The sequence below is a fragment of the Apiospora aurea genome (genome assembly GCF_038362705.1).
Source record: "Apiospora aurea strain CBS 24483 chromosome Unknown utg000006l_segment0_segment0, whole genome shotgun sequence".
NCBI classification, from domain to species: domain Eukaryota; kingdom Fungi; phylum Ascomycota; class Sordariomycetes; order Amphisphaeriales; family Apiosporaceae; genus Apiospora; species Apiospora aurea.
Window position 1 is genome coordinate 1,856,900 of NW_027117393.1, and position 21,794 is coordinate 1,878,693.

Sequence of the window (21,794 nt, forward strand, 5' to 3'; positions counted from 1 at the left end):
AAGATAGAGTGATGCTGATCGCATATAATGACGTATCTCACCCGGCATATTGATATGGTCCTCTGTTCGGATACGGGTTTCGCCCAGCCCTTCCGATTTGCCTGCCAGCACGGCGGCGGTCTAGGGATATGTGTTTCTTACACCATAACGTGCGGGCAGTGAGGCATTTGATGAAATGGCATTGTACCTACACAATGGGAAGCCGGCGAGGGGAGAGATGATAGATAACAATCTTGGCGTGATCTGAATAAGGGACTACCAAGGAGTTTATGGTGATACACAGGGCTCTTGGTATGAATCTCGTGGCTTGCAAATGCGAGTAAGTGTTGGACGATCTGTCGAGCCACTGACTTATTAACACACAGTACGACAAATGGGCGTGGCGCCAGGGCCCGACTGGGGGCTCGACAGTGTGCAGCATATAGTTCACACATGGAGAGAGCGTGGAGGGTGAGCTATTTTAACAGGAACAAGCAGGATAGGAACCCATGTGGATAGGGACTAATGTAGGTTGCAGTACTGTACAGTAGATAGAATGGGGAGCGCCCGAGTCGGCATCTGGGCAACAGCAGGAAGCAGGGTCAATAGCTGTGTACATGAGCAGGGATCCTGCATGATATGGCACTATGGCATGGGGCACGCAGCGAAGGCCGCCTTTCGCAGCAACCGGAGCTGGGAGCTAGCTCGGGAAGCTCAAAAATATGGACTCGACTCTGCTTTGGGTAGGACTGATGGGGCCGAGGAGACAACGACTGGAGGGAAAAGGAGAGCATGAGAGAAAAGCGGACAAGGATAGGTGAGCGAAGGGGCGAGGAAAACAACAATAACAACGATCCCCAAAGTCGACAATAGCCGTGCAGAATTCTGGAAAGCAGGGTGGAAGAACCCAGTCTGCCCGTTGCTGGCCACTTACTGTACCGTCACACCCCAGCCGGCTAACGCATGTTGACGAGGTTCACGATGGGCACATTCGGGATGGTCGGTAATAAGGCGAGTCCAACCAAATCAAATCGTCAAGCAACTGATCGATCAGGGCTCAAGCTCAAGCACGCGCCTGGGAAGCAGCCGGGGTTGGCTCGGCTCGAATAGTAGACTTGTACATACATACGACATAGTCTGGATGATATGACTGACCGACCTCGTGCTACCACGCTCGCTCGCCATTATGACTGTACACTGTAGACAGGGCACTGTCGCATTCTGGCGCCATGACTTTCTGCTGTCTCCTACGCCGCACTTCCTCCCTTGCCCAACCTCTTGCAATCCCATGTTTCCATGCTCCTTCGTTCTTCCCGCCGACGTCAGAGTCAGATGTACCCAGCTTTGCGCGATTTTGTTCCTTACCCTTTCCGTTGTAGAATCGGCACGCTCGCGCTGAAGCAGGCATGAGGGCGAAGCCGATGATTGGCGAAAGCCGCTAGAGGGGTGGGGCCATTCGGTGGGAGCTCCAAGCTTTTTTTCTCTCTTTCGACTAGGCTGCTTTACATTCGAGGTATGGTATGGATGGAACGGATGGATGAAGGAGAGAGCTATGTAGGCTATCCCATCTCAGGTACGTACCTTCTGGGGACAAAACAAACAGCACCCATGCTGAGCCAGGACATACCGGCAAGCAGAATCGTTCATCTTTTGTCTGGCAAACTCAATAATTCTAGTTGGCCAGTCAAGCAGCTCAGAGCACATTTTGAGCATTTTTGGATTTCTGAGAACATGGGAGAAGAAAAAGGGCACACACACAATCAGCAGGTAGAATCTGTAGGGCAACTGAACTGCATTGAATGCAGAATTGGTTGTTCTCCTGGGGAAATGGCCAGTAATTCTTGCATCAGAAAGGCAACGCCAGGCTCATTACGCCATTGGAGCTTTGTTTGGATTGAGAGATTACCCTGGCTCTCCCAGTGTTTATTTCCTAGTTGGGGTAGCAATCTTACCGTGGGTATCTCCAGTTAGGTCCCCCCCAGGTACAAAGCGACAGCCCAGAGCGGGAGGAAAAAAACATTCGTTGTACAGACACACACACCACCCTCAGCACACTGTGCACGGTAGCCGGTACCTCCGATCACAACGTTCGTTCCGTGCCTGACAAGGTAACCACGACCGAAAAAAAAATCTCCACGCTAACCAGCTGCACTGGCCACTTCCTGCTTGAGCGAAGCACCCTGGAACTTTGGCAGCGCCGTGGGAAGGCATTCTGCGCTTCTGCGTTGCTTTCTCCGTTCACCAGTGCTCCACCTGCCCTCGTCTTTTATAAGTGAAGCCTTCTTCCCTTCCGACACTCTTTCCTCCTTCCTTTTCCCTTACGCGCCTCTGTCAGAACGGACGACTAGGTTGACGTGCCTCTCCTCTCTTCTCCTTTGGACGTTATAATCCTGGACAACACCCTAAAGAAGAACCACTTCAGCATCTCTTCAGCATTCCTTTTGGGATTTGCCGACTCTCTCGTACACACCTAGCATCCTTGGATCGCGACCTAATTATACACCAATTGCACCACCTCAAGGAAGCTCTTCAGCTTACCCTAATAATACACACTCGCCAGCCATGGCTGAGTCACAACCTGCCGGCGCACCGGCGCTGAACACAAACATTGAGTCCGGCAAGTTCGACGAGAAGGAACGCCACCACGCCGACCCTGCCCCCGCCAAGGTCAAGGCCGAGAACGATGAGGACGAAGACGAGGACATTGACGCCCTCATTGAGGACCTCGAGTCCCAAGATGGCGGCGATGACCTGGATGAGGAGGAGGGCGACGCCAACCCCGCCGCCGGCCGTACTGTCCCCGAGGACATGCTCCAAACAGACACTCGGTAAGCTACTCTCCCCCACACCCCACCCCCGATGACACTAGATGCTAACTGTCTCCGCAGCATGGGTCTCACAGAAAGCGAAGTTACCAGCCGCCGTAGAAAGTTCGGTCTCAACCAGATGAAGGAGGAGAAGGAGAACTTGATCCTCAAGTTTTTCTCCTACTTCGTCGGTCCTATCCAGTTCGTCATGGAGGCTGCGGCCGTCCTGGCTGCTGGTCTGGAGGACTGGATTGATTTCGGTGTCATCTGCGGTCTGCTTCTTCTCAACGCTGTCGTCGGTTTCGTTCAGGAATTCCAGGCCGGTTCCATTGTCGACGAACTCAAGAAGACCCTCGCTCTTAAGGCTGTCGTCCTCCGTGACGGTACCCTGAAGGAGATTGAGGCCCCCGAAGTCGTTCCCGGTGATATCCTGCAAGTCGAGGAGGGTACCATTATCCCTGCCGATGGTCGCATCGTCACTGAGGATGCTTTCCTTCAAGTTGATCAGTCTGCCATCACTGGTGAATCTCTTGCCGTCGACAAGCACAAGGGCGACCAGTGCTTTGCTTCTTCTTCCGTCAAGCGTGGTGAGGCCTTCGTCGTTGTCTCCGCCACCGGTGACAACACCTTCGTCGGTCGCGCTGCTGCTCTCGTCAACCAAGCCAACTCCGGAACTGGTCACTTCACTGAGGTCCTGAACGGCATCGGTACTGTGCTTCTGGTTCTCGTCGTCCTTACCAACTTGGTCGTCTGGGTTTCCTCGTTCTACCGATCCAACCCCATTGTTGATATCCTCCGCTTCACTCTCGCCATCACTATCATCGGTGTCCCCGTCGGTCTTCCTGCCGTCGTTACCACCACCATGGCTGTCGGTGCTGCCTACCTCGCCAAGAAGAAGGCCATCGTTCAGAAGCTGTCTGCCATTGAGTCCCTGGCCGGTGTCGAGATTCTCTGCTCTGACAAGACCGGTACTCTGACCAAGAACAAGCTGTCTCTGTCCGAGCCCTACACTGTTGCCGGCGTTGACCCCGAGGACCTCATGCTCACTGCCTGCCTGGCTGCTTCGCGCAAGAAGAAGGGTATTGATGCCATCGACAAGGCTTTCCTCAAGTCCCTCAAGTACTACCCCCGTGCCAAGGGTGTCCTGTCCAAGTACCACGTTGAGCAGTTCTTCCCCTTCGACCCCGTCTCCAAGAAGGTTACCGCCATTGTCCGCTCTCCCCAGGGTGAGGTCATCACCTGTGTCAAGGGTGCCCCTCTTTTCGTCCTGAAGACTGTCGAGGAGGACCACGCCATTCCCGAGGAGGTCGACCAGGCCTACAAGAACAAGGTTGCTGAGTTCGCTACCCGTGGTTTCCGTTCTCTTGGTGTTGCCCGCAAGCGAGGTGAGGGTGCTTGGGAGATTCTCGGAATCATGCCCTGCTCTGACCCCCCGCGTCACGATACTGCCCGCACTATCAACGAAGCCAAGTCTCTCGGTCTGTCCATCAAGATGCTTACTGGTGATGCCGTCGGTATCGCTCGTGAGACTTCCCGCCAACTCGGTCTCGGTACCAATGTCTACAACGCTGAGCGCCTTGGTCTCGGTGGTGGTGGTGACATGCCCGGTTCTGAGGTCTACGATTTCGTCGAGGCTGCTGATGGTTTCGCCGAGGTCTTCCCCCAGCACAAGTACAACGTCGTCGAGATTCTCCAGCAGCGTGGCTACCTGGTTGCCATGACTGGTGACGGTGTCAACGATGCCCCCTCCCTGAAGAAGGCTGATACCGGTATTGCTGTCGAGGGTGCCTCCGACGCTGCCCGCTCTGCTGCCGATATCGTCTTCCTTGCCCCCGGTCTTGGTGCCATTATTGATGCCCTCAAGACTTCCCGTCAAATTTTCCACCGAATGTACGCCTACGTTGTCTACAGAATTGCCCTGTCCATCCATCTCGAGATCTACCTTGGTCTCTGGATCGCTATTCTGAACCGCAGCTTGAACATCATTCTCGTCGTCTTCATCGCCATTTTCGCTGATGTTGCCACCCTTGCCATTGCCTACGACAACGCTCCCTTCTCCAAGTCCCCCGTCAAGTGGAACCTGCCCAAGCTTTGGGGTATGTCCGTCCTTCTCGGTGTTGTTCTGGCTGTCGGTACCTGGATCACTGTCACCACCATGTACGCTGGCGGTATCTCCGACCAGGGTATCCACGGCGGTATCATCCAGAACTTCGGTAACCTGGACGAGGTCATCTTCCTTCAGGTCTCCCTCACTGAGAACTGGCTGATTTTCATCACTCGTGCCAACGGTCCTTTCTGGTCCTCTATGCCTTCTTGGCAGCTGTCTGGCGCTGTCCTGGTTGTCGACATTGTCGCCACCTGCTTCTGTATCTGGGGTTGGTTCGAGCATGGAGACCCTACCTCCATTGTCGCCGTCGTTCGTGTCTGGATCTTCTCCTTCGGAGTCTTCTGTATCATGGGAGGTCTCTACTACATGCTCCAGGACTCTGTCGGCTTCGACAACCTGATGCACGGCAAGTCGCCCAAGGGCAACCAGAAGCAGCGATCTCTCGAGGATTTCGGTAAGTCTACAATGTCCCTCATCTGCGCGCACTTTACCTTTGACCAGTCTGCTAACCTGTTTCACAGTTGTTTCGCTCCAACGTGTCTCCACCCAGCACGAGAAGTCTCAATAGACAACCCCAGTATGAACCGGGCGGCGCAAATTGATCGCCAGCACCGTCGGGGATTCTTGCTTGTGACGGACTCTTGGCAACCCGGGGCAGCAAAACTGGTCTCGTGGCATGTCTGAAGACGCTCACATTCTTTTGTTTACCTGTATAAGTGGCCACCAACTTGCCTAATACCGCAAGTGTGTGCCAGGGGGATACTATACCCACTACAGATTTCCCTACCTAGTTTTTCTAGAAGACCTAATGAAAAAAGTATAAATAATAACCTCTCCCTTGTGCTTCTGATTGTGATGTATTCTTTGTACCTCGTATTGAAGTAAACCAATCCATTGATGTAGATGTCCATTAGCCGCTTGGTGGTTGTCGTATCAAACATGGCGCACTACTTTGCATGTTCCATCGCTACCATCACGTCCCAGACCTGGTCACGTTGTAGGTGAGGTCCATGGTGACAGTATATGGTACTTATGTATATATATGTATATATATGTATATATATGTATATATGTATGTATATATATGCAATTGATTTTCGGTTGCACCCGTCTCTATGCGGTAACCAAAGATGTCCAGATTCTATTTATTAGATAGCTTACTGAGGGACAACGACGTCCTTGCTGGTGTCGAGCTCCTCGTGTCTTCGCAGGTCCATGTCCTTGGCCAACAAAGGAATCACATACGGGTCAAAGGTCTTCCAGTAAGGGTTCTCCAAGTGGTACTTCTGGCTCTATATTACAGGCAGGGATGGTGCCCAGTCAGCTCGCTTGCGTTGCTCTCGCCGTGGGCGTTTGTGTAGAGAGGAATGGGAGAGAAGGGAAAAGAGAGAGACGTACGGATTCCTGCTCGAAACGCTCGACGACGGTGAAGGCGCGGGGGTCCTTGACGTCCTGCATGACGAACCAGTCGACGGTCTCCTTGTCGTTGCGGTAGACGCGGGCGGCCTCGATGAGCTTGAGCTTGAGCTTCTCGATGCACTCGGCATCGTCCTTGGCGTACATGTGGACGGTTAGGGTGTAGACCATTTTGGCGGTTGGTTGTTGCTGCAGATTTGGGGTGGTTCGATAAGGGGAGGATAGGATCGAAGTGGTGGTGTGTCTTGGAGTTTGGAGGAAGAGGGAGGAGGGGTCACAAAGTCACATAGGCAAGCAAGCAAGCAAGCACTGGAGCTTCTCCAATTTAGGTGAGGGGTAGCCAGAGCTGCACACGTACTTACGCAGCTAGCTGCGAGCTTATTAGCTGACGGGCGCTGGCGGGCGCTGGCGGATGCTGGCGGATGCTTGCTCGCCTCACTCGTCGTACGAGTAATGGGCAACGCGGAAAGGTACCAACTGCCGGGGTCTTCTTTGTCAACGTCCCTCCTACTCCGTACTGACGTAGCTCTACACTACAAGCTTCGCTATCGCTATCAACCTCATGTACCCATACAAAAAGTATCGCGACAATCGTCACGTGACCCTTTCCTCCCGACCTCCTTCCAACTCTGTTTCCCTGCTTGCGTGGTATCTTGTCTTGGTACCTTGGAGGGGAGGAGAGCTCGTTACTGCCATCGCTGCAGACTTTTTCGGCCGGGAACCTGTTACATTTGCGATGCCCTGCAATATCGACCGTGACAATGAGGGAGATCCCAGGTTACTTCTACGGCAAGTCAAGGCCTGATCCGTTACACCCAACCTTCTGCTAACCTTTTCCGCAGATGAAGAGAAGAAACGCTACTTCAAAGTGGAAAGTAGCCGGACCGCCCCTACGACCTCTTCCTGGTCCTCAGACAATGTCAAGAAACGCCGCCTGGAAAGCCAAGAGGCCGCCGCCGTCCTCCAGCGCCTGAGCCTGGACAAGGGCCGGCTGAAGCGCTCCCGGCTGATGAACGACGCCTTGACAGGCGACATCTATGCTCGCGAGTACGGCCTTGTCCGCCGAGATGTCCAAGAGGCCGGCTATGCGAAGGGTATTGTGGAGAAGGGCACGATCCCCTTGGCCGACGCCCGTTGGCGTTCGAGTACCAACGTCCGGCAGCTGTGCGTTATTGGCGCCGACACCAAGACTGGGCTGGGAGTGGCATACGCAAGTAAGTCGAAGAGCATACAAACTATTGGGGGTTCTCTTCTAACATCTTCCCAAGCCTTGGATGAGCTCTTGCTGTTCTCTACATACATCCCTAGAGACCGGAATGGCAGGGTTCATCGGCAGTTGCTTGCCAACTACAACACGCCCCGTGGCAACCCATACAGCGAGCTGGCAGTGTCGCAGTTATCGGATATCAAGTTTCATAAGCCCTCGACGACCGTTTTGGTTTCTAGTCGTGCCCCTGGGAGGGAAATGTCCCTTTGGAGGTTCAAGCCTGTCGAAGCGCCCGCAAACTCGACAAGCACAACTCCCCAATGGCTCTTGGGATGGGGTAAGAAAAGCTGCACAGGATCGCTGTCTTGGTGGTGGTTTGCGCTAATTATCAAAATAGGAACCGGAGAACTAGAGAGCCCCTTTACCAACGTGCGAATCCCTGGCCACAACCGCAAAATTACCGATTACCAGATCAATGTCATCGCCCCCGGCCCGGCTGCTTCGTCTACGGTGTGTGCGATTGGGTCTAATCGTGGAATTCTGCAGTGGGATGCTGAAAGAGACCCTAAATGGCTTGCTCCTTCCTCCCACGCCACCGCCTACGCAGAGATATATCGTGACGTATTCGCCCTCGAGTTCTTAAACGAACATCCTTCGATCTTGTTGGCTGGCGGGCGCCCCGGGCACCTGTCCATCAAGGACGTCCGAGATCGTAACGACGATACCCGGGATGTCTCGAAGAGGCTCGGCTCGCCCATCACCCACGTCAAGTCACTGAACGAGCACCACGTCCTCGTCAGCGGTCTCAAGAACTCCATGGCCATCTACGACGTCCGCATGCTGCGGAATACAAATAGTAGCAGTAGCAGTAGCAACACCAGCCGCAGAAGTAACAACAACAATGCGCGAGAAAATCGCCATCACCCTACCCTTGCGCACGTCTTGCCCGTTATCCAATTCCCCAAGTACCGAAACGGCCCGCACATTCAGATCGGACTCGATGTTGACAAAGACAACGGCATCGTTGCTGCCGCGCACGATGACGGCAAAGTCGCTGTTTATTCCACCAAGACTGGCCACCGTTTGATGTCGCCGGATATCGACCAGATCCGGTCTCACCGTGGCGTAATCCAGTCGCTGCAGTTCGAGACGATGCCCCGGGACAACCACCCCACGCTCTTCGTCGGTAACGGCAGTAACCTCCAGGCCTACTCATTTGGAGTGAGGAACATGGATGACGAGGCATGATATCCAGTTGGATAAACATTACGCCAATGACACTAAATGACCCGTGTTCTTTACAGGACGGAATGATATGATGGAAGCAGTACTTTCGCCATTAGGGGGGAATGGATTACCTGGTAAGGAGGGGAGGGAAGGGAGATATATACCTACGAATATATCACCACAAGGGAACCGAGCTATTATTGTATTATCAAGCATGTGAGAGCAGGTAGATACCCGCGTCAACAGCGCATACTGGTAACATGGTTCAAAGCACACACATCCACGCGGCGACCATGAACGAACACTATCCCGTAAATGTAATGCCAGGAGCATCCTGCGTCCAAAAATGCCTTCACAAGCCACACCAAGCATCCCATTGTCATGCCCAATATACGTACACGTATCAACTCGTAAATACAAGCCCATTTAAGTTCCCAAACATCGCCTAGGTCCTTGACCACTATCATGACTCTTCGCTCAGTGGCGGGGAAGAAAACCGACACAGTGGATAATGACCCAGTGCTATAGCGATAGGGATGTAGCGTATGATGGCATAATAGTCGCCAATGCCGCTCCCAAGCTGTGTAAGCCCGTCTTGCCAGTCCCTTGGCCCTTTCACCAGCTCCCAGAATACCGCCGCACAACGAACGCCGAAAGTGAAAGATAAAATACAGACATCCTACAACTCCGGTGACCATGCAATGCACTGATACTTTTTTTTCTCCGTACAGGTGAGTGAGCGTCACCATCCGTTTTGCCTCCCCACAATGTTGCCCCTCCTCGACCCGAGAAAGAAAATGTACATCGAACGTTCCCGGCCATCACGTAATGCCAAATATATACACATTAGGTGCTTCCTGGTCTGACCTCCAAGCTGCCGTCGCGGTTGTTCCGAGCGATGCTCCCATCTCGTTTGAGGTTGTACGTCCCGTCAAGCTGAGGAAACGTCTGGTGGAACGCATCGCCCAGTGTCCAGTTCTCCAGCCGGCGCATGTGCCGCTCGAAGACGGGATTGATGAGCAACTCATCGCCATCGGGGCTTTGCAGCAGACAGTCCGTTTCCTCGTACGGCCAGTTCAGGCTCAGTGTGGTGGTGAAGGGGATGAAGAAGTTCTCAAAGAAATAGTCCGCCGGGTTATAGTCTTTCGCCATGCGCTCGCGCATATGGGGAAACGGCAGGTGGTCTATCCAGGCAGGGTGGCTAATGTAGACCTGTGAGGGCTGGGGGCGTGCCCAGGAGGGCAGCAGATCATAGTTCTCTTTGGACGGCGAGATCTGCCAGCGCATCACCAGGAACATCACATACAGTACCGCAACGCGTTCAGGCAAGCCACATATGCCCGGAAATGTAGCTAGGATGTCAGTAAACACCTTTGAAAGAGGGTGCGAGTAGGCGCTGTTGGCAGGATTGAGAAGCGACGAAACAGACGGGTAACGGGGCCCGACAATCTCATGTGCCGAGACCCCTTCCGCAGCACGCTGCCGCCGCTCATGTAAGAAGTCGAGGAGAAGACTGTCAAGGGGACACGTCGGACCACAGTTCTTTGGTGCTGACAAGGCCATCCACGAGGGATCCTGATCGTGTCCTACCTGTCCTCCATTTTGAAATGGATGATGGATTTGGGGCTGTGCCAGGGGTTGCGCCAGGGAGCCTGAGCGTGATGCCGTTGGAATGGGGACGCCATTCCAATCATGCTTCATAGGTAAGTGGCTATAGGCTGGAGAGTCTTGCGCTCCATTGATGCCAGTCTGCATCCGGTTCAGCTTTTGCGCCGAGGATGGATCCAACAGGAAATCCAGTCTCAGTTGCTCGCCGGCGCCCAGCTCGAGAGCTTGTGCCCGTTGCTGGCCGATCAGCTTGACCTGCGCAAAGTTTGGGCTTGCCTGTACCGAGGACCCTGTGCTGTGTGCGCCCGAGGGCTGCCACGATTGCTCAGCCGAGTTGGGCGAAGCTGTACTCGGAGGCGTGGAGGTGGTAGGAGCGGATAAGTGAGTCTGGGCAGCCGGAACTGCCTGCGCATTTATGAAGGGCTGTATAGGAGGTGCGCTGTATGCTCCATCGCCTGCTAGAATCACAGTTAGCCGCCCAGCTCAGGCCCAAGGTGGACGATGCACATCAGAGCCAGCTAACTTATACAACATGACATGCAAGTTGTTCAGCGTCGGCGAAGCTGCCCCCGGCCTGTGAAGGAGAACCACATCCCATTGCAAGAAGGGAGGAATACCGACCTTGTGGGGTTCTCAAAACCGGCTGGATCAAGGACACGATGGAGGCCATCCGATTCTTGAGATCGGCATTTTCAGCCTCGACTTCCTCCTTGGCGCGTATCACAGCCTGAAGCTCCTGGTAGGGCTGTTGCGAGGTCAAGTCGCGAATCCTCTTCTCCAAGGCCTCGATCTGGTTCTTGGTCCGCTCGCGGATGGCTCTCTGGGCCTCTCGATCTACGTAGTGGAGGATCGGGTGGTCAGCAACAAGGAGGATATATCATAAATTAGACGCGCGCGCATGGCGTTACAATCGTTCGACAACAACGACACCGAGGCGACAGTGTGGGGGAGAGTAGATGTCGATCTGGGCAAGCTGGAAAATGCAGACAAGTGGCCCCATCCCCACTGGGCGGGCAAGGAAGGACAAGGCAGTAGTGGCCGGTATATTCTAGCCAAAAAAGCAACGATTGATGACATACCATTGGCGCGCTTCTTGGCGAGCTGCTCGGGCGTGAGGTTCGCTACGCCTCTGGAGCCCGGCCCCGGCTTCCGCTTCTTGGCTCTCTGGTCATTGGGCACCGAGGTGTTGTCTCGGAGCGGGTGCGGCGACGAGGCGTTGGACTCGGCGGGCGAGTGGCCATCGAGGGACTGCGACAGGCCCCGTTTGTGACCGGTGGTCGTCTGGTAGGCCGAGGGCGAGCCAATGGAGGCGGCGGGTGTGTGGCTGTCGGCAGCAGGAGCTGAGGCGGAGGCGGAGGCGGAGGCGGAGGCGGAAGCGGAGGCGGAGGTGGTGGTGTTGGTGGTGGTGGAGGAGGAGGGATTGTGATGGTGATGGTGAACTTGTTGGTGTGGAAGGCCTGAAGAAGCGGTTGAGGGTGACGGCATTCTCTTTGCCCGACCAACGGACCACGCAGGCGGCCCTAAACCCCAAGCCCCCGATAAGGCGGGAAGAGAAGTACAAGGGGATCCTTCCTATTGGGCTATAGCTTGGAGGGGATTATAAGGAAAGGGAAACGGGTTGGCTCATCAGGCCGCAATCGGGAATGCCGAATCGGAGAGTGGCAGCCGTAGCCGCATTGCTGTCGTCGTACTGCAGTGAGCGCGCGCAAGCAGGTGGCCAGCAAGCAAGCAGTAAGTAAGCGAGCGAAAGTAGCAGCAAATGGCAGCAAATGGCTGGCCCGGGGGTCGCAGACTCGCAGTGACAGCCGGAGAAAATTCCTGGTTTATCGACTCGCGGGCCACGACTGGGCTCTGGAGTCTGCTGGGCTTGGCTGGGCTTGGCTGGGCTCTGCCGGGGGGAGAGGTTTGCAGATCGATCCAAATCTGGGCCCTGAGTCACCCTAACTTCAAGTGGGCAGGTGGCCTGAGAGCAGCTCCAGCCAGGCCACTACAGAGCCTACTGTACCAGCCTACCTAGGTACCTACCTACCTAAGAGGTACCTACATACACAACCTAGCTAGCCTAAACACGATTCGATGGAGACGATGCGATACGATACGATGCAGGTGCAGATTTGGCCCATGTTTTTATGCCATTCATGATTGTTAGGTGGCTAGCGTCAAGTGTCCGGAAATGAGGCGGCTTGCTACAGCCAAGAAATCTAATCCTTTTGCCGTCTACGCCTATATTCCCTGCCCTCGACCTCGTCCTCGTCCTCGTCCAACGTCCTCCTGCGCCAATTCCCCAGCTAATGCCTAGTCTGCCGTGGCTCTGGCCAGTGCTTGGTGGATGTGCGGCGGGAACCGGTACTTGAGCTGACTCGTGTACGTCGTCAGGTCCATCGTCATCTGCTTGAGGTTCATAAACATCGTCCGTCGTGCCCCTTCGTTGCCGCTGTACTGCCCGCTCATCATCTGCTCCTTCTGCTTCATGCAGCATGCCAAAGTCCACATCAGCAGGTTCGGCACGTTCATCGACACGCTCTGCGACAAGCCCGAGAACTTGGACGCGTAGTGTCGAATAATGGCCGGGTCGCCGTTGGCATCGAGAGGAAGAATCTCCAACACTCGTATCCTCTGTTGCCAAGTTAGTTAGACGACCTTGTTCGCTTCGTAATACACCTGAACCTTTCAATCTCCTGTCACTTACGTCTAGACTCTCTGACCATTGCCCGCCTTCCACCATGCCCTTGATCTCGCTCATCTGCAGCAAGAGATGGCAAGCGATTCGGTTATGGTCCTCAATCTTGGTGTAGAACATGGCGTCCTTCTCGTACATCCCCATCATGGTTCTTGCTAGGTCGACTGGGTCGTCTATCGACGCCAGGCTGAGACTGCTGCCAGGCTGGATCTCGTCCTCTCTACCCCCTCCTCGGGGCTTGACCGGTTGAAGTCGCATCGGATCTTCACCAATGTCGAGCGAAATGGCCTCGCTCAGCGCCCGACTCACGATAGTCACCACGCTGTCGTAGTCTTCCGCGAGGTGGTACAAAAGTACTGCATCCGTCGTTCTCCCATTGTCGTCCGCATACCTGGCAGCTTGCAGCGTAACCGCTTTGACGAAGTCGTCCTCCTCGCGGAGGCCAATGAGCGGGCCACGTTCTTCAACGAGGCCAACAATGCGACGTCCGTCAGGTCGGATATCGCCAATCAGCTTGCTGAACTCACGAGTCTCAAGTATCAGCTCACGGAGAGCAAGGTGGCACAGCTCGGCCTGCTGGCTTCCGGCGTCGCCGTCTAGATCGGCGTTGAGGCACATCAATGCCAAGTAGTCAACCGCTGACGCAACGTCGGCCGCTCTGAAGTCACGAGTGTAGTAACCCAGCATCCTGCCGAAGCTGACCTGGGCTTGGTTTCGAGTGTTGAAGGTGACCAGGTCGTTGGGGTTTGCGAATGGATCGGCTGGCCGCAGGAGACCGTAGAACCCGAGACCAATCGCGAAATGGACAGCATCCACGTAAGAGAAGGGATACAAGTACTGGATCGCCTGCTCAAACTGACCCGACAAGACTTGTAAGAAGAAGTACATGCCAAAGGTGCCGTTCGAATCCTCAGCTGGCGTCTTTGGGAAGTGCTTGGCGCCAATTTCACGAATGGTCTGTTGAAGATCTATCAACGTGAAAGATTCACTCTGGAGATCTCCTGACTTGTCGGATTCCCGAGCAAGATTGAACTGGAGCCATATCCAGTCATTAATCTCCGTGTTCAGCCCTTCGAGCTGACGGTTGTTGATCTCGCAACGGCCAATAATCTTGTAACAGGCCATCCGGAATGGGTCGATGCTGTTTTCAGGGGCGTTGCGGGCTCGTTGCGTGTACTCGTTGTTGCAGCGCTCCTGTAGTTGCCGTCTCAGCCGCCTGTCTTCGTTCGAGGCATACTCGAGCAGGTACGACGAGAAGGTACGGTCAATTGTGCGGAATATCGTCGAATGTGCCTTGACATACTCAGCCGCCTCGGTGACGTGACCAGATCGGAGGAGATAATAGATCAAAGCCCAGATGTATTCGCCGCCAACTTGCTGAAGCTCCGTGTTGTCCGGCACAAGATCCCTGCGCGCATGTCGCAAGCGAACATATGCCTTGATTTTGCTAACAACATCTGGACGACCGCCGAGATTTGCCTCGCGGGGGTATTTTGTAATGAGGGTCTCGACTTCTGTGAAGAACTTGTTCTCCAAAAACCCATTGGCGCCCTTGAGAATCCTCTTGCGGATCTCCACGGCTTGTGGGGTGTTGCTTTGTCCTTCGAGGTATAGTTTGGCAAATTGACGTTCTCTAGGGGTGGCGTTATTTGTGAAAGTCTCTGCCTCAGCATTCTCACCAACCATGGAGATCACGGCCTGGTATGCCTCCACAACCTGTTGTGCGTGTCGGTCGCCTGATCTGCTCTCGACATCGCTCAGTTCGTGGAGCAGGGGGTAAGGTCTTTGCTCCAGTCGATGACGGTTGAGCTCTCGGATCTTGTCCGCGAGCTTTCCCTGCTTCTCTCGCAAGAATCGGTCATCTACGGAAGCCGCGCCACCCATCGCTGACTTCTTTCCAGACTGGTTCTCCACATCGGTAAACTCGGGCTGGTGGGAGCCGATTTTGCTGGGCGTGCCAATGACGGACTTCTGTAGACCAGATCTACCAAACGTACTGGCTCGCTCACCAGTTGGGGTTGAGCGTGCGGCCTTGGTCCGTCGCGGGCGGCCGAAGCCTCCTACGGACTCCTTGGGTGCCCCAGCAGTGTTATCGGGGCCGCTGTCCCTAGTCTGAATTCCGAAGTGCTCGTAGATTCGCTTCCTCTGCGCGTCCCATTCCATCGTGATATTATCCTCGAGGAAATTGTCGAATTCCTTGGCCGACCTCTCTAATCCCTCCGCAATCATGCTGAGTGTTGTCTTTGTCTGTAGGTTGGCAAGATATGTGTCGACGTCTAGCTCCGAGGGGCCAGCGTTGGAGGTTGGTCGTTCGACGCGACCTGCCTGGATATCGAAGTAATTCAGATCCTTCACCGCTGCGCCTGGATCAACACCCGAGGCAGCAAGCATGTACTGTGCTCTGTTGCTTTGGAGGGGGTCTTGAGCGCGTGGGCCTAGGTTCCGAAGCTTCTGGCGCAAATCGCCCAAGCCAAGCTGAAGGCTGGGAAGATCTTCGAGGGCCGTCTCTCCAGCGGCTTGTTTCTTGCTCTTTGCCAGCAAGCTATCGAAATAACCAGTCGTGGGGCCCTGCAACTGCGCGTTGGTAGCATTGCCTGTTGACTGTTGCTGCGAAGCAGCAAATAGACCCGGGGTTGCTTGATTGTTCGTCGAAAGGCCCAATGAGCCGAATGGTGATGGGTTGGTCGGTTGGTTCTGGCCTGCCAGGGTTGAGCCGAAGACACTGGCGCCTGCTTGAGGTTGGGTCGTCGTGTTCGCGAAGGGTGAAGGCGATGGCTGCTGGTTCGTTGTACTACCAAGACCGCCGAAGAGACCTCCTGGCTTGGGAGTCTGGCCCAATGGGTTGGCCGTGTTTTGCGATGGCTGCGCCGGCGTGGTCGACCCAAACAAACTGCTGCCCGTAGTCGCGGGAGTAGTAGACGCGGCGAACGGCGAGGGCTTGCCCCCAAATAAGCCCGACATGATGTTTCAGGGAGCTTTCTGGCGATCTCAAGAATAGATAGACGAGCAAACCGTCACAGCAAGGCCAAAGCGATGCTGGTGTTGTTATCCCAGGTAAAATCCCGTTAGCGAAGCTGAGAAAACATTTGGGATGGAAATCAACAAGGCGGAAACGGTTTGTAGCTTGGGTGGGTCTTTTTAGTGGGAACAGATGTAGGCAAGTGCCCGCCTAACCCAGCTTGATAGCACCTTCCAGCTTGAACTTGGATGCCTACTTGCCTCCTTCGCGTGCTTTTTATACTGGCCTCCTTATCAGTTGACTGGTAAACAAAAGTGCCTCAGGTATCAATGGAAAAGTGTCTTTGTAGAGGTACACCATTATCAAGTTGCATACATGCTACCTAGGATGTCGTTGAATGATCTGAGCCCAGCTTGGAATTGCCCCTAACTCAGCAATCCCGTTAAGAATCACCAAAACAAAAAATACCATGGTTCACCTAGCAACCCTGGCGACCACATTGCAGACAGGAAACCTCATTACATGCATTCATATATGAACCTGGCAACTATAACCCAGTGCCGAACGGCTATCCTATGCTGCAGGCCCAGGAGCAGATGTCACCATGAACAGAACATTCAAGATTAATAAATACCAAATGGAAGCTTAAGCAATACCGTAAAAAAAAGGTGCATGTGCATATTCCAGGCAGTCAAAGTCGGGGGTGCTCAAGTTGGGTACAATTCATTGGATCGTGTCACTAAGTTACAAGGCCACCTGCTCTTTGGGTATATTATCGAATCAAATATCGCATCAGTCATGAGCATCGTTGGCGTCCTCTACGAGAATCACCACTGTTAAGGTCGCCGCATATGCCTCTCGGATTGCACAAGCCATGCTTTCGCCTAGTGTTAGCTGCTGCTTCTGCTTCTACAGAGCATGCCCACCAGGGAGAAGGATTAGGAGACTTACCAGGTCTTGCTAATATCGGCCACCACAGCGCTGTGGCCCCAGTGCGAACACCAGGCTCTTGCCAAGACTTCGTTGTCTTTGGACCCAAAAGCTTCTACCACGAGAACTCTTTCTTCGTCATCATCCGGAATCATGGGCCGGAATGGCTTACTGCCCCCGACCGGCGTCGAGTTCGCGCTCCGCTCATTGAGCCCGGCCAGTCTGCCCCAATCCTGGAGGTGGATAATCTCCTCCACCTTCATGGCCGTAAAAACATAATCAAAGAAGAGAGGATGCGGCCCCTCAGAACAAGGCCAAGCGTTGATGAAGCATACATCGTACGAAAGCTGTAGAGGCCAGGGAATGCCCTCAATCGTAAACTGGATCGAGGCATCATACCATCTGGGACCTCTATCTTGGTGTTGCTCCGGAAGTCTGCGGAGACTCAGCATCTTGACTCGAACCACATCGACATCATCTCCAATATCCGGGGTTAGAAGGTCGTATTCTTTGACCGGGAAAACCTCCGCCGGGGGTCCTAGCGGATCGGATCGTTCACTCATAGAAGTTACGTCCTCCGCGGTAATGCAGTGTCGTGGCCGCCTTGAGCGGATTCGGGCAATCTGTGAGGCGTCGAGATCGACACATGGTTGAGCTGGACCAATCCAGCCTGCTACCTCGAGACAAGCCGGCGCAATGACCTTTCCCACAATTGAAGATGATGACCAATACGTATAGCTATTGCGGTACTGAAAGCCACAATGTGGGTTCAGGTGGGTGAGAAGGGCCAGCGAATCTGTGTCTTCGTCTGGATCGATATCGACCAAAGAGTTCATAATCAGGAATGGGAATGTCGGCTAAAGACGTCGGTCAGTGTTTGCTCACGAAGGTTGACTACTTATGTAATCTCGGGTAGGATGGGATGTGAATAAACTTACCCCGGGCAAAACCAGACCACTAAAGAAAGCCATTGTATCTGTTTCGGGTTACATTAGCAGGCATGACACAAATCAAAGTCAAGCTGCGTCGCGTGACTCCTATACTATGATAACCCAACTTCCACGCGTGAAACGCGTAGGCGGCTGACATCCCACAACAGTAGATGGCGGCCAATGAATGGGAACAAGCGAAGGAGACTCTACTTACGGGAACTGATGTCCAGCGCACTTCCATCGACAGCTCTTTTCTTCAACGCATCTAGAGTTTCGCCAAGGTTCGGCCACTTCATCATCTGCGCGAATCGCTTCAGCATCCTCCCCTGGCGCTTCCTGAGCTTGAAACGGAGCCGCAGTTCATCGGCCGTTTTACCGTACTGCTCGATGCGGACGTTATCTTTCCATCGGCGAGAAAGAGCGAGGTTCCACTGTATTTTAGGAGGGATCTGCTCCATCAGCTTCGACTTGGCCCAATCATTGTGCATACTCGAGTTTATCCGGAGATCCAACTCGAGGCTCAACAGCAACTGGTGAAAGAACTTGAGGTATCGTGGGTGGTTCTCGGGACTAGTGTCGTAGATGAATTTGGTGACGACTTGGTTCTTGGGCAGGGTGAAATCCAGCCAATCTGGACGGGAGAGAACCATAATAAGGTCTGTGATCTGGCGATCCATCGATCTGTGTGGGCTCACGGCCTTGTCTGGATCCTTCAAGAACCGCTTGTACAGATTCCTGTACATTCGTTGATCGTTGTCGTCTTCAAGTCCCACTTCTAGCTCTTTCAGGCGCTCAAATATCTCAACCAGGGTTACTTCTCGAGGGTTTATCCCCGGGTCCCGTAGTTCCATCATCGGAGGTATGTTGCTGGATAGGAATGCCCATTGGTTCAGCGTGATAGTCCCTGGCCTACTGCCGATGCCGAACGCTTGGCTCGGTTGCTCGAGCGTGTCCCAAGGGTAAGCCGGTGCACTGGAACCCTGAATGCGAACTGTCATGAGCTGCGTCATCGAATCATGCGCATTCGCTGCATCCGTTTCATCGCCCTTGTTTCCTGCTGTCGTCGCGTAGAGGGCGTAGTATTGCTCCGGCCTGTGAGGGATTGGCCGTTTGTGCCCCTTATGGGCCGGTACCCCTCTGGAGATCAACTCCATGGCATGGCCCAGCGTCAGCTCTTCTTGGCTAGAAACGCCTGGTGGCGGCCATTCGGAGAGGGGAGACGACTCGTAGCTATGGCCGTTGACATCTTCACGGCCCTTCCCCTTGGAGTCCCGCGGGTTCGCACGGCGGGGCCGGCGACGAGCGCTGGGCATGTCTGGGTCTTGGGACACCCGCCTGCGCAGCACTGGATCCCCCTCGCTCACCCGCCTCGGCGGCTCCTTTGACTGCATGCACATTAGTCGCGAAATGGAAGTAGGGTGGTGAAGATAGTGTTTGCGAACCAGTCTCCCGTTAGGCGCCCGGGCCTTACTCATCGATCGGCGCAGCCCCGCCCAGAAGCCTTTCTTCTCGTCGCTCATCTTTTAATCGAGTCTCGTCCCTCTTTGGTGTGTCGCTTTGGATGTGGCGGGTGGAAGTACACTGTTTTGCGCGGAGATTAGTAAATATGCCTGAGCCTTTCAATACATTGAGTCGGGTGAGGCTGAGTCAAAAAATACGCGTTCAATGATGTGGCGATAGGAGCTTTTGGTGAAGGTCGAGGAATCAGCAAATCAGAATCGCCCACGAGTGTATCTGGCGCAGATGTCTTCATGTCACTTGTGAAACGTCCCCAAGCAGCAAGAGAAGGCCGGACGGAGATATTGTTTGGTTGTTGAAGCGACCGGGGGCTAGTACCGATCCAACCAAAACAAACCGGCTGATTGACTGACTGCTGACTATCTCGTGGGCATGGGTTTGTCCGTGCAGAAGGTTGACACGATCAAATCGAAATTGAAATTATGCATGGAATGAGGGCTATGACAACCCACCACCTGCAAAACGTGCACCAGTGGCTTCTTGACTGATGTATGTTGCTGAAACCGGTGCTACAGCTTTTTGGAGGGGGGTTAAGGCTCGTTCGAAAACGAGACAAGGCGCTCTCTCTCCAGCGTAACGGGCTCCGACTGAAGTGAGCCTAACATGAACGGTCCTTCCACCTCAACCATGGGCGATAAATTGCCAGCATGGACAGTAGTAATGCCCAGCAATCGCCTGAGAGCTGCAGTAACAGGCTGCCTGGCTCCAAGTCGGTAGGAATTTTCTCGCATTTGACGGGCACAGCGTGAAGTTGTTCAGTTATAAGTCTTTGATGTTACGAATGCTGGGTTATTTATTATACATGAAGTCTAGGTCCAGCTAGGGATATTTTAGCGTCCGATCGGCTTCCCTCGAATATTCAAAGCAAGTAGGATTAGATCGACTTATTAGAGAATATTATAGAGCCCCATTCCAGTGCTTGCGTCTGCACCTCGGCCTATGAAGCCACATGTATACTTACATAGAGGACTTTGGGGGCGTCCATCTGCAGTTCGCATCTTCAGCTATGCCAAGGAGGATCGCTGATTGGACGAAATAGGCTGGCCATGTCCGGTGTTGGTGTCACTCCCGCTTTCGATCCAGTGCAAAGAAAGAAAGAAAAAAAATACATTCAAGGCCACACGGCTTACCAGACATTTGCGGTGACGGAGGGGGGGTGCTTGACCGGCCAGGCACCGGACATACATGCAGCCATCCCAAGAGTCTCGACCTTTTCAAGGGTTGCAGTTGTGCGGAGACCACGGATTCCATGGAAGAGTCTGGCCACCCAACTCTGGCCTGGATGGCCCATAGAGTTTCTATACTCGACCGACTATCAAGCTTGGCGGCATAGAAAGGGCGGGACTATGGTCATCTACAGATGTATATATATGTAGGCATGCCTAATGCTGACAAGATTCGCGTCTGGTAGCAACATCACGATAGGCACTTGGCTGCTAGGTACAAAGAGACAAACAGCAGAACAACGCAAGAAGTCACGATAGTCGGTCAACCCGGATCACGGTCCTGCGTAAAAGGCAAGCCGCAAGCAATCCTCCAAGCGTCCCACAAGTAAGAGTTCGAGGTAGCCCTATCGGAAGACTCAATTCGCAGCTACCCCACCCCCGTACGGTGAGATGGGGGGACAATCACTACCGGTTCAGAACCCTGGGGGGGCCTGGGGTTTGCCTCTAGGCCCTGCCCCGCTGCCCCCCACCTCCAGCTCCAGCTACAGCTACATGTACATAGCCAGCCTGGGCTCTGTCCGGGGCTCGGGCTGTCTGTTCTGTGTGATGGGTGATCAACACCAGATTGCATCAGACGCTGCTGGGCAATGCAGGACAATGGAAGCGCCGGCTGGGGTGTTTTGGGGTAGGTACGGGTGAACCGGTGAGGTCATCCGACATGAGGCCATCTGCCCTCTTGCCCCGTCTGCCAACGTGTGGTTCTAAAGGTGGACATGTAAGTGTTGTAACCTACAAAGCAAAATGCACAGCAACCCCCGTGCAACTACCCAGGCTTTCTTTTCTTGCTCCAAAGCTGCATATCTGTCTTACACTACTGAGTGATCGGATCGGATCGGATTGGTCACTTGGCTGTACCTACCTTACGCAGGAGCCAAAAAGAAAGAAAAAGCAGACAAACTCACCCGTCATCAAGACAAGCCACCCACGCATGCTGCGTGCGACACCCTCAAGTCAGCTTCCGCCACGCCGCTATTCGTTCGCTTGGTCGCACTTCCCGGGCACTCTCAACCGTTGAGCTGGATACCTGGTACTCTATAGGGAGTACTACCGGCATCGGATCACACGATGGAGTACGTAGCCCTGGATAGATCGGCGTCTTGTGTCTCGAAGCTAGTTTGCATTCACCGTGGGAGCATGGCACTTGCTGACAGAATCCATTGCCTGGTATAGCACTCGCAACGTTATTCACGTTGAAAAC

The 21,794-nt window shown here is 54.1% G+C and overlaps 6 protein-coding genes across 6 annotated transcripts; 2 read left to right on the plus strand and 4 right to left on the minus strand.

Moving 5' to 3' along the window:
• Nucleotides 1-2,541: 2,541 nt before the first annotated feature.
• Nucleotides 2,542-5,461, plus strand: PG986_009173 (plasma membrane ATPase; the record flags this gene model as incomplete). Its single annotated transcript, XM_066845395.1, has 3 exons — nucleotides 2,542-2,807; nucleotides 2,868-5,347; nucleotides 5,415-5,461. 3 exons carry the CDS (start codon nucleotides 2,542-2,544, stop codon nucleotides 5,459-5,461), a joined length of 2,793 nt encoding a protein of 930 aa, XP_066697793.1.
• Nucleotides 5,462-6,050: 589 nt separating this feature from the next.
• Nucleotides 6,051-6,500, minus strand: PG986_009174 (uncharacterized protein; the record flags this gene model as incomplete). The annotated part of the gene is made up of 2 exons (XM_066845396.1): nucleotides 6,292-6,500; nucleotides 6,051-6,185 (listed from the first exon to the last, which is right to left on the minus strand). The coding sequence occupies exons 1-2, from the start codon at nucleotides 6,478-6,480 to the stop codon at nucleotides 6,051-6,053; spliced, it is 324 nt and encodes a 107-aa protein (XP_066697794.1). The 5' UTR covers nucleotides 6,481-6,500.
• A 570-nt stretch (nucleotides 6,501-7,070) lies between these two features.
• Nucleotides 7,071-9,410, plus strand: PG986_009175 (uncharacterized protein; the record flags this gene model as incomplete). Its single annotated transcript, XM_066845397.1, has 5 exons — nucleotides 7,071-7,086; nucleotides 7,152-7,523; nucleotides 7,578-7,853; nucleotides 7,914-8,698; nucleotides 9,264-9,410. The coding sequence occupies 5 exons, from the start codon at nucleotides 7,071-7,073 to the stop codon at nucleotides 9,408-9,410; spliced, it is 1,596 nt and encodes a 531-aa protein (XP_066697795.1).
• A 179-nt stretch (nucleotides 9,411-9,589) lies between these two features.
• On the minus strand, nucleotides 9,590-11,836 carry PG986_009176 (uncharacterized protein; the record flags this gene model as incomplete). The annotated part of the gene is made up of 3 exons (XM_066845398.1): nucleotides 9,590-10,809; nucleotides 10,973-11,185; nucleotides 11,431-11,836. The coding sequence occupies 3 exons, from the start codon at nucleotides 11,834-11,836 to the stop codon at nucleotides 9,590-9,592; spliced, it is 1,839 nt and encodes a 612-aa protein (XP_066697796.1).
• An 810-nt stretch (nucleotides 11,837-12,646) lies between these two features.
• Nucleotides 12,647-15,992, minus strand: PG986_009177 (Nup93/Nic96-domain-containing protein; the record flags this gene model as incomplete). The annotated part of the gene is made up of 2 exons (XM_066845399.1): nucleotides 12,647-12,967; nucleotides 13,041-15,992. 2 exons carry the CDS (start codon nucleotides 15,990-15,992, stop codon nucleotides 12,647-12,649), a joined length of 3,273 nt encoding a protein of 1,090 aa, XP_066697797.1.
• A 790-nt stretch (nucleotides 15,993-16,782) lies between these two features.
• PG986_009178 (uncharacterized protein) lies at nucleotides 16,783-19,372 on the minus strand (the record flags this gene model as incomplete). Its single annotated transcript, XM_066845400.1, has 4 exons — nucleotides 16,783-16,867; nucleotides 16,942-17,777; nucleotides 17,859-17,896; nucleotides 18,067-19,372. The coding sequence occupies 4 exons, from the start codon at nucleotides 19,370-19,372 to the stop codon at nucleotides 16,783-16,785; spliced, it is 2,265 nt and encodes a 754-aa protein (XP_066697798.1).
• Nucleotides 19,373-21,794: the final 2,422 nt, after the last annotated feature.